Source organism: Dendropsophus ebraccatus, chromosome 5, assembly GCF_027789765.1.
Source record: "Dendropsophus ebraccatus isolate aDenEbr1 chromosome 5, aDenEbr1.pat, whole genome shotgun sequence".
In the NCBI taxonomy this organism is placed as follows: Eukaryota; Metazoa; Chordata; class Amphibia; order Anura; family Hylidae; genus Dendropsophus; species Dendropsophus ebraccatus.
In genome coordinates, this window is record NC_091458.1 from 20746347 (window position 1) to 20760018 (window position 13672).

The 13672-nt window shown below is 43.4% G+C and overlaps 1 protein-coding gene across 1 annotated transcript in view; it reads right to left on the reverse strand.

Annotated features, from left to right (window-relative positions):
• Positions 1-11554: 11554 nt before the first annotated feature.
• HEPHL1 (hephaestin like 1) overlaps positions 11555-13672 on the reverse strand; it is a 74397-nt gene continuing 72279 nt past the window's right edge. Inside the window, exon 19 of the mRNA XM_069969646.1 lies at positions 11555-11884. Within this exon, the coding sequence (XP_069825747.1) occupies positions 11682-11884 (203 nt within the window). The 3' untranslated portion in view covers positions 11555-11681. The remainder of the gene's footprint in view (positions 11885-13672) is intronic.

Sequence of the window (13672 nt, forward strand, 5' to 3'; positions counted from 1 at the left end):
ATCTAGATAGAGCAAAGTTGCAGTACGCCTATGAACTCTATCTCGCAGCGCGAGTGTCAGCAGGGAAACCTCAGCATTCCACTCATCCCAGGTAAAAAGGTCTGGGGCCTGTGTCACCCTCTAGGAAGGTTCAGCCGAGTCTAGTGGGCATGAGGTGGTGTGAAGACTAATTCAAGGTCAATACACGGGCTCAGGTGTTCTTCTTCTTCTAAGTATTCTGCCTCATCCTTCAACATCCCGACAGAGCACATTACTACTTGGGTTGGAACTCTCGCGGCATCCTCCTCTCTACTACTCTGCTTCTTCGTACTACTCAGCACTACTCAGTTAACAGGACTATATCCTACACCGCACCTCTACTACTGATCAGATTGTTGTATTGTCAAGTATTTATTTGGAACTTTTGTCAAATGTATTATCAAGTGTGTTATTAAGAGAAACCTCATAGTGCTTATTATGTATGACCTGCTGCACATTTGCAACTAGTAAACCAGTCTTCCTTGCGTTAAAGAGACTCTGTGATTATTCGCTATCCACCGACACAGCACACACCATAACCTTGGGACACTTCCCCTTTTTAGAGGCGGCGGGTCCTATAGTTCAGGAGGGTCACTTAACCACTCTGCCCATCCGTGTTCACTCTATCCCAAGGGACCCGGTAGCATCCCGGCAGGTTACTGACCACAGGGGAAAAGGTACAACCGGCCTTGTAAAATAAAAGCAGGCGTGCCATCACACCTGTGTGCCCACCCGGCACTGGTGTCACGAAGTAACACCCAAAGGTCAGGCTGTATCTCGCCAACCACCACAGGAGTGGAGTCACACTACAACACCTAGCAAGTGAACGGCCAATCCTCCGACATAGTAACATCACCATCGGGGGCATCCACCACACCAGTACTTGTCAGCTGCTGTATGTCCTGCAGGAAGTGGTGTATTCTCTCCAGTCTAACAAACTGCTCTCTGCTGACACCTCTGTCCATGTCAGGAACTGTCCAGAGCAGGAGAGGTTTTCTATGGGGATTTGCTGCTGCTCTGGGCAGTTCCTGACATGGACAGAGGTGGCAGCAGAGAGCACTGTGTCAGACTGGAAAGAATACACCTCTTCCTGCAGGACATACAGCAGCTGATAATTACTGGAAGACTTGAGATTTTGAACTAAAAGTAAATTACAAATCTGTATATATTTCTGAAACCAGTTGATTTGAAAGAAAAAGATTTTCCACTGGAGTACTCCTTTGATTCAACTCCACTGGACAACCTATAGATAGGGTAGTAGGGCCTTAGCAAATGGACGGGCCTGAACCCATTCTTGCCCCCATTCTTCATAATGCCCCTGCCCTTCCACCGAATTGAAAACCTCAGACGTTTCCTGTTTATAATAAATATTTTTGAAGAGTAATTTCCTTCCCAATAACTATTGCGGCAAAACAGTCAAAACCATCTGTAGATGAAAATGACAAAGCACAAGAACCTTAAAGGGGTAGCTCACAAAAAAAAAATTCTTTCAAATCAGCTGGTGCCAGAAAGTGTCAAAGATTTGTAACTTCCTTTAGTTAAAAATCTCTTCGAATACTTATCAGCTGCTGCATGTCCTGCGGGAAGTGGTGCTAGCAATGGTTGTTGTAGTCCTTCACTTCCAGGCTCTAATAGTCCCAAAGTGCGTGAGTTTAGATTCACAATTTATTCCATATTCCATCTATTACACGACTCTCCCCATTTTTACATGCTCAAAGCTGCAGCATGTGTTTCTAGCCACGGTTATGTGGAGTTTTGTACTATAGTATGCAGCAAGCTACTAAGCTCCCCCTAGTGGTGGCTGCAGGCAAGCAGATTTTGTACAGGCAATGTCTCATCAGACAATGATCCATTGTTTAAGGGGTTCCCCACACCACTCATGTCCTCAGTTTGGGTGTGAGTTTGACGTTCCACGGGAACTGAATTGCAATACCGTGCACAACCTGTCGACATGGGTGGTGCTGTTTTTGCAAAAAAAAAAAAAAAATGTGCTTCATCTAATCCTGAATAGCATTTTTTTTAAAGAATTTTCAAAGTTTTTTCTAACTTTCCATTATTACAGTCTATATTATAACATGATCCTAAAGGTCTACTCTTCCTGTTCTGTAGAGAAAATTTCTTAGCAATCGACTCCTTATCATCACAGACTTGACTACAGTGATATGTGACACTAGTATAGGGATAAGATCAGGGCCGGCCTTAGGGTAGATGCCCCCAGGAAAAGACTAAAAACAGGGAACAGGTAATACAGGAAAAACTAAGATTTCTCCTCTTTTGAATTCCATTTCTGGCTTTGGCTTTAAAAATCTGTCAAATAAATTGGTCAGAAATCTGTAATAGGGCCCTATTGTGTGTATGTCCATGGGGCTTGCTGTAAAGCATATCTCTAAATGCTGTTAAAAACAGCTTAGTTGCCTCTATAACACTGTACTGTTTTTTATTTCTTTACTTTTTACGAATGTCGAACATTTCAAAAATTTCAAAAACATTGTATCCCATCTCATTGGTAACTGTGTCACTGCAAAGGGTTCACTTACTTCTTCTTGCACCTGTATATTGCCCTGGCCTGTGAAGAAACCTCCTTTATATAACATCAGACATGTACACTACAGAACCAGATGGGGGGGATCACCTGTCCGCCTGGGGCTTGATGGAGCAGTCAGACGTCTTACTCATTGCATTGATTTGTCTATAACCGATCAATGGAGATCAAGTAACAGAACTGTCGGGAAATGATAAGGCAGCTGTTCCCATCTCTTGTCATCCACATGTCGGGACTTTCTTCCCAGAACTCGGGAAAAGATTACGTTACATGATGCAAAAAATAAAGAAGACAGGTGGTAAATGGAGTGTACTCCCTTAAAGGAGACCCCACCGAAAGACATTGAAAATGACTTATAGGGGGAGATTTATCAAACATGATGTAAAGTGAAACTGGCCCAGTTGCCCCTAGCAACCAATCAGATTCCACCTTTCATTTTCCAAAGAGTCTGTAAGGAATGAAAGGTGGAATCTGATTGGTTGCTAGGGGCAACTGGGCCAGTTTCACTTTACACCGTGTTTGATAAATCTCCCCTATAGTCTGTGGTGAGAGATGAGCACTTTACATTACAGGCCCAAAGCCTTAGGCTGCACTACTGATAGCTTCATGTCCCCCTACTGTAGTGTTATGGAGGCCATGTGTGTGGATGCTGTTAAAGAACAAGGCAACCCTGTCCATATGTCCTATTGGAGAATATAGACCTCATTGAGGGGAGTACTCAGGAATCTGGAGGACTCAAGAATCGTGAACCAACCTTGAAAATTATTGAACTACTAATGGTTATGGTAATAATGCTTCCATTCTGTAGCCCAAGAGGTATTATTTCTCTTCATAGAACCCCTAATACTGCCCCATAAAGTAGTTGCCTCCACATAGTAGTTACCCCATTATTTCCCCTACGCAGTAGGTCATTTTATAATTATGCCCCATATAGTAGTTACTTCCCCTAACAGTCCCCCATTGAGTTCATTCCTCCAATAATGTCACATACTTCGACAATAACCCACTCCCACGCCAGCCATTAGACTGGGCTGCACTTACCTATCCTGGCTCCCCCACTGTGGCTCCACTGGCTGCATGACGCACCCAGCACAGGACACTTATGATGATGTGAACACACTGCCTGCACCGGAACACGGCGCTATGCCACAGACGTTAAACTGCCCGCGACCTAGAAGATTTTAATTTTATAATCAGCTTTGACATCATGTGGGCCAGCTTAAAGGGGTACTCCGATAAAAACAATTGTACTTAGCTGCTGTATGTCCTGCAGGAAGTGGTGTATTCCTTCCAGTCTGACAAAGCGCTCTCTGCTGCCACCTCTGTCCATGTCAGGAACTGTCCAGAGCAGTAGCAAATCCCCATAGAAAACCTTTCCTGCTCTGGACAGTTCCTGACATGGACAGAGGTGGCAGCAGAGTGCACTGTGTCAGACTGGAAAGAATACGTCACTTCCTGCAGAACATACAGCAGATGTAAATTTTTAAAATAGAAGTAATTAACTAATCTGTGTAATTTTCTGAAACCTATTGATTTGAACACAATATTTCTTCACCGGAGTACCCCTTTAATGGAATTTATTGACTTTTTTGGTGGGTCAAAAAACCTGGCACCACAGACCAGAGTTTGACATTTCTGAACTTAAGTTTATATGGCCTCCTAAAGGCCCTATTCTACGGAACTATTATCGGCCGTATTCGGACGATAATCATCCCGTGGAATAGGAGGCAACGATCATCCGACATCGTTCATGTCGGCTGATCGTTGAAGTTGTTTGTCTTTCAACATGTTGAAAGACAAATAACTTATATAGCAAGGATCTGCTGCTGTTGCTCTGTGGAATAGGAGCGGCGGCAGCAGACCGCCACTATATCCTATGGGCTGCTTAATCCCTTTGCTCATAGGGAGATAAGCCACTAACAAAAAAAGAATCTGACCGCAGCTTTTTGTCCTCTCCCGAGTATATCCTCTCTCAGTTGATTCAAGCATGTATGTGCAGGAAACCTTGGATCTCTTGGATCTGCTCAGCCTTTATAAGGGAAGTATAGGGACCTTGCTGTTCCCCACTGTGTGTGCCCCTTAGGTCAGTGTTTCTATAGCGCCTATACGTCTGGCTTCACATGCGTCAGATTTATTGCAGTAATTCCTGTGACTGAGATGGGGTTATTTTGGAGGAAAGCACATGGCTTTCTGCTCACATGGAGAACCTTACACTTCTTATATCCCTTTACTAGGCTTTGGGGGATTTCCAGTCTTGAATGTGGGGAATTAGGATAATGTTGTGCAAGGCCAAATACTTCCTAATACTTCTAAGTATGAACGAAGCCGGTAATTCTAGAGAAGGGGGGGGGGCTATCGAAGCCATATTGGATGGCTCACTGGAGTACCCCTTTAACATAAGGCAGAAATAAGTCTGATCCAGGACATCACGTAGGCTTCTTTGTCCAGTGTATATGATTTTTCCAATGAATATGCACTAAAATTAAAGTCGCCTGACTGTGAGGATAACACGTCTCTCCTATACACCCTGCCCGACATGTTTCCACTTATATACAGAGTCATCTGAGTTTAATTCCCATCACATGGTTAATGTCCCTGATAGAGAACAGTGCGCTCCATTCATTATATCGTGTCTCCACCATAACACTGTAATCGCTGTATAAAACCTGTTCTTAGAATCTCTTTATTCATGGTCAGTTGTTATCATTTTATACATATAAATAGAGATGAGCGAAGCAAATTCGCTGCGAACTGGGCCGTCAATTCACTTTGTTCTGCAAAGCGAATTCCCGCCAATTTGTTCAGAAATTCGCAAAAAAACTAAATGGCGGCCGCGCATGCTCTCTGGAGCGTCATTGGGCGGGAGAAAGAGATTAACCATAATCCCTAGCGGCCGTCCAATCAGCTGCACCCCTCTGTGATATCAGCCCCTCCCCCTCTATATAAGGAGGTTCAGTAATTTTAATGAGTTTGACCCGAAAATTCACAAAGCTTCCATCTGAATTTCCATCTGCTTCACTCATCTCTACTGATCACCATTACCTGCCTCCTGCACTATCCCGCCATCTCTACTGATCACCATTACCTGCCTCCTGCACTATCCCGCCATCTCTGATCACCATTACCTGCCTCCTGCACTATCCCACCATCTCTGATCACCATTACCTGCCTCCTGCACTATCATCCCACCATCTCTGATCACCATTACCTGCCTCCTGCACTATCCCGCCATCTCTGATCACCATTACCTGCCTCCTGCACTATCCTCCCATCTCTGATCACCATTACCTGCCTCCTGCACTATCCTCCCATCTCTACTGATCACCATTACCTGCCTCCTGCACTATCCTCCCATCTCTGATCACCATTACCTGCCTCCTGCACTATCCTCCCATCTCTACTGATCACCATTACCTGCCTCCTGCACTATCCCACCATCTCTACTGATCACCATTACCTGCCTCCTGCACTATCCCGCCATCTCTACTGATCACCATTACCTGCCTCCTGCACTATCCCACCATCTCTGATCACCATTACCTGCCTCCTGCACTATCCCACCATCTCTGATCACCATTACCTGCCTCCTGCACTATCCTCCCATCTCTGATCACCATTACCTGCCTCCTGCACTATCCCACCATCTCTGATCACCATTACCTGCCTCCTGCACTATTCTCCCATCTCTGATCACCATTACCTGCCTCCTGCACTATCCTCCCATCTCTGATCACCATTACCTGCCTCCTGCACTATCCTCCCATCTCTGATCACCATTACCTGCCTCCTGCACTATCCCACCATCTCTGATCACCATTACCTGCCTCCTGCACTATCCTCCCATCTCTGATCACCATTACCTGCCTCCTGCACTATACCACCATCTCTGATCACCATTACCTGCCTCCTGCACTATCCTCCCACCATCTCTGATCACCATTACCTGCCTCCTGCACTATCCTCCCATCTCTGATCACCATTACCTGCCTCCTGCACTATCCTCCCATCTCTGATCACCATTACCTGCCTCCTGCACCAGGGCCGTTTTAATTCATTGGTGGGCCCAGTGCACAACCCTCAAGAGTGGGCCCCCCCCCTTCCCTTTCGGCACATTGTATAATGTACTGAATTTGCCCCCACACTGTATCAAGAGCCCCAATACATATAGTAGTTACCTTATAACACTCCTACCACCATACAGTGATTACATATTACATAAAAACTGCACTAAACAAAACAGAAAGATATCACCAATGATACCATTATATAATACCGCCACATCATGACCCCTAACACTACAACCCTATAACAGAGTGCAGTTACATCCAGTGACTCACCGGGGGCGTCTTCTCCGATCAGAGTCTGTCACCTTTTCTTTTTCTCTCCATCCAGCCTGGGCCACCATGAAGTTTTCTCCTGGCTGTGAATCTTCTCTCCAGAATCTGCCAGACAAATATTTTAGGCTCCAACACATACAGTAGTTAGGTCCCTTGTACCCCTTTATAGTAGTTACACCCCTCCGTACCCCTATATAGTTACATCCCTCGGTGCCTCCATAGTTTTAAGGTGTCCCTGTAGTATATAGACCCTCATGTGCTCCTCCAGTTATATACAGCCCTCCTGTGCGCTCCCCCATTAGTATATAGACCCCCTGTGCACTCTCCCCAGTAGTATATAGCCCCCTGTGCTCACCCACAATAGTATATAGCCCCCCTGTGCTCTCCCCCAATAGTATATAGCCCCCCTATGCTCTCCAATAGTATATAGCCCCCCTATGCTCTCCCACAATAGTATATAGCCCCCCTGTGCTCTCCCACAATAGTATATAGCCAGTAGTGGATTATAATAGGGGCGTTCCGGGCGGCAGCCCGGGGCCCTGAGTTCCTGGGGGGCCCATGACCACCCAAAAAGACTTATACTTTCAGTGGTGTACTGTCTCCTGGCTACTCTTCCGCCATGATTTGCAAAAAAAAATCACAGTTTTTTTTTATGGCAATTTTGCACAAATCAGGACATCATGACATTATCTATCCTGTACTATGAACGCCAGGCTAGTGCCGCCATAGTTACAGTGGGGTGGGGGGGCCCAGGCTTGGTGAACAGCCCGGGGCCTATGGTAAAGTTAATCCGCCCCTGTATATAGCCCCCCTGTGCTCTCCCATTAGTATATAGCCCCGCTGTGCTCTCCCCCAATAGAATATAGCCCCCATATGCTCTCCCAAATAGTATATAGCCCCCCTGTGCTCTCCCCCATAGTATATAGACCCCTTTGCTCCCCAATAGTATATAGCCCCCTGTGCTCCCCAATAGTATATAGCTCCCCTGTGCTCCCCAATAGTACATAGCTCCCCTGTGCTCCCCAATAGTATATAGCTCCCCTGTGCTCCCCAATAGTATATAGCTCCCTGTGCTCCCCAGTAGTATATAGCTCCCCTGTGCTCCCCCATAGTATATAGCCCCCTGTGCTCCCCCATAGTATATAGCCCCCTGTGCTCCCCCATAGTATATAGCCCCCTGTGCTCCCCAATAGTATATAGACCCCTGTGCTCCCCAGTAGTATATAGCTCCCCCATAGTATATAGCTCCCCTGTGCTCCCCAATAGTATATAGCTCCCCTGTGCTCCCCCATAGTATATAGCCCCCTGTGCTCCCCAATAGTATATAGCCCCCTGTGCTCCCCCATAGTATATAGCCCCCTGTGCTCCCCAATAGTATATGTGCTCCCCACCCATATAACATTGAAAAAAACAAACACTTTTACTCACCTAGGTCCACGCGTTCCTCTTCTCTTCCCTCTTGTGGCCGCACTTCCTGCGGTCACAAGAGGCTGCACTCCCCTTACCCTCGCGCCGACGCTCCAGTGACGTCGGGCGCTAGAGGGAGAGTGCGGCCTCTTGTGACCGCAGGAAGTGCGGCCACAAGAGTGACTGACAGGGAGGGAGCAGCAGCAGCGGGCGGGCGGGGGCAGCGGCGGACGGGGGGGGGCCCTGCAGGGGGCGCCATGGAAGGGTAAGTAGATTACCCATCCATGGCGCTCCCCCCTGACAGGCTGGTGGCCGGAGCCCTGTGCGACCGCACTGGTCGCACATAGCAACGGCCGGCCTGCTCGGGGGGCCCCTTTAACCAGTGGGCCCGGTGCACATGCACCATGTGCCCTCTGGTTAAAGCGGCCCTGTCCTGCACTATCCCACCATCTCTGATCACCATTACCTGCCTCCTGCACTATCCTCCCATCTCTACTGATCACCATTACCTGCCTCCTGCACTATCCTCCCATCTCTACTGATCACCATTACCTGCCTCCTGCACTATCCTCCCATCTCTACTGATCACCATTACCTGCCTCCTGCACTATCCCGCCATCTCTGATCACCATTACCTGCCTCCTGCACTATCCTCCCATCTCTACTGATCACCATTACCTGCCTCCTGCACTATCCCACCATCTCTGATCACCATTACCTGCCTCCTGCACTATCCTCCCATCTCTACTGATCACATTACCTGCCTCCTGCACTATCCTCCCATCTCTACTGATCACCATTACCTGCCTCCTGCACTATCCTCCCATCTCTACTGATCACCATTACCTGCCTCCTGCACTATCCTCCCATCTCTACTGATCACCATTACCTCCCTCCTGCACTATCCCACCATCTCTGATCACCATTACCTGCCTCCTGCACTATCCCACCATCTCTGATCACCATTACCTGCCTCCTGCACTATCCCACCATCTCTGACCACCATTGCCATTTTCTGGTCCTCTCATTTCCATCATAGAGAAATGCAGACAATTGGTTCCACACCCCAAAAATAATGATTTATTATTCTGAATAACATGTAAAAATAATGAAACAAACATTCAGAAAAAGCAGAATATGTGATATTATAAGTTACTGTACAGTAATGGAGAGGATGGGAAACACAAGGGCGGACAGAGACTGCAGGGAGCATGAAGGAATGAGCAGGGCAGATAGGGCACATACATGCAGCACTCTCTGTCCGGGGAGAGGGGGGTTACAGCTATGGAGAGATTACCTCCACTGTCCTGTCCCCTGATGTAAGCCCCAGCCTGAAGTGGATCTGCTATGATTTGGAAGGAGAAGGAGACTTCCTGGGGCAGAGTACAGGGCTGTAGACCCCGCTATACAGACCATGCCCCTCCCCCACTCCTCCTCCCGCCCAGCACAGGGAGCTCCTAAACCAAAGCAATGCTCTTAAACCAAGTCACAATTTTGAAAAACTGTGAGTTCTTAAACCAAAACGCTCTCAAACCAAGTTACTCTTAAACCAAGGTACCACTGTACTGTGTGATAAGAGATGTGGTCATGGCAAGAAACTAACATGCACACAATATTACGGTTATATATGTACACAATCTTTATTACTATTAATATATCTATGGACACACTATTATGTATATAAGATAATCTCACATAACAAACGGATTATTGGATGTAGACATAGCACCATCTTATTCCATGGCTGTATACTATATGACATACAGGGGATGAATACATCAATACATAAACACAATATACAAAAGGCAACATGACAGTAACAGATACAGTAAGACAGACGCCAAAATTACAGTCTATAGGGCCTGGAACTGGTGGTGGTATATAGACGCAGTGCAAGCTATATAAACAGATGACAATGTGGTATTGATGTATATGAGCGGGTCTGAGCGGGCGGCTTTGGGCTCTATTTGAAGGTTTGTCTGATATTTAGTGGTAGAGATTTGTAGAGGAGGGGGGCAGCACAGGAGGTTGGAGGATGTGAGAATAAGAGAGGAGGTTACGTGTAAAGGACAGGGTGCCATATTGGCCATATTGTGCTATATAGTAATTGTGTTCTATGGGTGAATTAGAACCAGTAAAGGGTTAAGCAGAGTAAGCAGAGCTGGTTATATAAACCATTATGAACTAGACAGGTAGCCCCCCAACCCCTCCGATTACTATTTATTTAGAAATGTTATTCTCAAAATTCTCAAAACTAAGAAACAGCGCCATATCTGTTGAAAGGTTGTGTGAGGTACTGCAGATCAACTCAACCACATGGACAGCTGTGGCACATGGACGGCAGCCATGTTTTTCTAATCACGTACAACCCCATTAATGCCAGCCGGCGACTTCTACTAGCAATCACAGTGAACCTCTGAAAGCTTTGGACAATGCTGGAATAAATAGGGGGGGATGTGATCGGTGAGAGACTGATGAAGTGAACCTTAAATAGAATTTCAGTAACATAACGATCACATTTAACTCATCACAATTGGTTGAATCTTATAGATTATGGGGGAGATTTATCAAACAAGGTGTAAACTGGCTCAGTTGCCCCTAGCAACCAATCAGATTCCACCTTTCATTTTCCAAAGAGTCTGGAATCTGATTGGTTGCTAGGGGCAACTGAGCCAGTGTCACTTTACACCATGTTTGATAAATCTCCCCCTACTTGTCTGGTTTTAAAGATATATGTATAAGAAATTCAGCACCTTACCGTATACCAAGGGCTGGACATTGACTTACAGGTAGCTAACTATAGGTGGCAGTAAAAAGACTGCATTTTTATCCTGGAGGAGAGCTAATTTGCATACTTTTTCCCAGGCAGCTTTGTTTGTCAATAAGTCTCCATACACCACTGGGTCTCTTCAATGTGTTACTACCACCCCCACCCCGCCAAGCGGCATCTAAGAATAAGGTAAATAAACAGCGCCACCTGCAGATGGGACACATATACAGACAATGAGCTAAAGCACCAGTTCCATATGTAACTTCCATACAAAAATACATTATCATAAAATATTTTCCAACATCCAGGTTACAGGGGGCAGATACATTCAGGAACCTTTATAATCAAGAATAGAGTAAAACAATATAGTTCAGTTACTAATGATAAAATAGGTGAAAGTTTTTTTGTTTTTATTCTGTTCATGTCATGTAGGACCTTGTGGTCTTCCTCTTTGGTAATCCAGCCATCCCATCCTCGGCCTCCTCCATGATCCAGAGTTGCCGATCCCCTCCAGTGTAGTAGATACTGTGCTTGTAAACATAAAAGAGTAAAGTGCAAATGCACGTACACTATCCCAAGGCACTTCTTCAGGCCCCCGGCAACCTTCTCATATATTGTTCATTGCGATGCCACCATTGGTTATCGTGCTATAGTGCATTTTGTTCTTTTGCGAACTAAGAAGGGACAGGACCACCACCACGAGTACGAGAAGAGCCACTCCGATGCCCAGGAGGGAGAGCAGAGCTGTATTTGCCTGGCTGACTGTAAGGACTCTACCCAGGAACGGAACTCCATCCTGCCCATCAGAAACTACAAGGAAAAAAATATATATTAAATCAGTATAATAATAACTATATAAAAGTATAATAAAAAGTATATATATATATATATATATATATATATATATATATATATATATATATATATATATATACAGTAAGTATAATAAGTATAATAAATACTGAATGTACAGTATATAATATATTATATATACAGTACTTATATAGTACATATAGTATATAAGTATAGATACGTATAATATATGTATATATATACTGTATATAATATATTATATATATATATATATTTATTATACTTATATATACACTTATATTATATATATTTATTATTATACTTAATATTGTACTTACTGTATATATATTTGTTATAATACTTATCTATACTTCTTATTATACTTATAAGTATAATAATAAGTATATATATATATATATATATACAGTAAGTATAATAATAAGTATATATACACAGTAAGTATAATAATAAGTATATATACACAGTAAGTATAATAAGTATAATAATAAATACTGTATATACAGTATATAATAATATATTATATATACAGTACTTATATAGTACATATAGTATATAAGTATAGATAAGTATAATATATATATATATATATATACTGTATATTTTATATATATAGATATATTTATTATACTTATATATACACTTATATTATATATATTTATTATTATACTTATTATTGTACTTACTGTATATGTATATATATTTATTATAATACTTATATATATATATTTATTATTTTACTTATCTATACTTCTTATTATACTTATAAGTATAATAATAAGTATATATATATATATATATATATATATATATATATATATACAGTAAGTATAATAATAAGTATATGTCAGTATAATAATAAATATATATATACAGTAAGTACAATAATAAGTATATGTAAGTATAATAATAAATATATATATATAAGTAGAATAATAGGTATATAATTAGAATATAAGTAGAATTAGTATGCATAAGTATAATAATAAATATAAGTGTAATAATAGGTATATATTATAAGAATAATAAATATATATAATATAAGTAGAATAAGTATATATAATATAAATATAATAATTAAAAAAAAATGTGCAAAAGAAGACAACTAAAATATCTGATATTTAAAGTAGAACTACCATAAAATAAAATAAAAAAAATGACTGAGAGGGGGACGACATAATAAACAAGTTATACTTACCAATTCTCATGCCCTGTAGTGGCACTTTCGGGTCTCACTCACAGACGCTGTCCAACTGCAGCTCCTCCAGATGAAACGTCATGTACCCAGATGATCGATTGCCTGCTCAGCCAATCAGTGACTGGGGTGGGACACTGTTGCAGTCATTGACTGGCTGAGCAGTTAGTCAACCAGCCCATGCAGTCACGTTGCAGCTGTGGGAGCCAGGTATGTGATGTACCTGGAAACCGGATGAAAGTGACAGCCGGCAGCTGTTAGCGAGACCCGGAAGCGGTGCTATGGAGATAGGGGTATGGGAAATTATATCTTGTCCCTGCACCCCCTGCCTTCATGCCTTTTTTTAAATTCATGGGACTTCTCTTTCAAGTCTATGGACTCTTACCTGGAATAATAGAGTCTTCTTTTTTTTCTTGACCTAAAAATGAAAGAGGATACATGTATGACACCAAGCACTATGGGACCCACATGACTTTGTCCTGACTCTGGTTTCTTCTACCAGAGCCAGTAGTTGGGCCCCCTTATATCTGTATGGAGGGAGTGGCTGGGAGGAAGGGGACTCATCTTGTTTT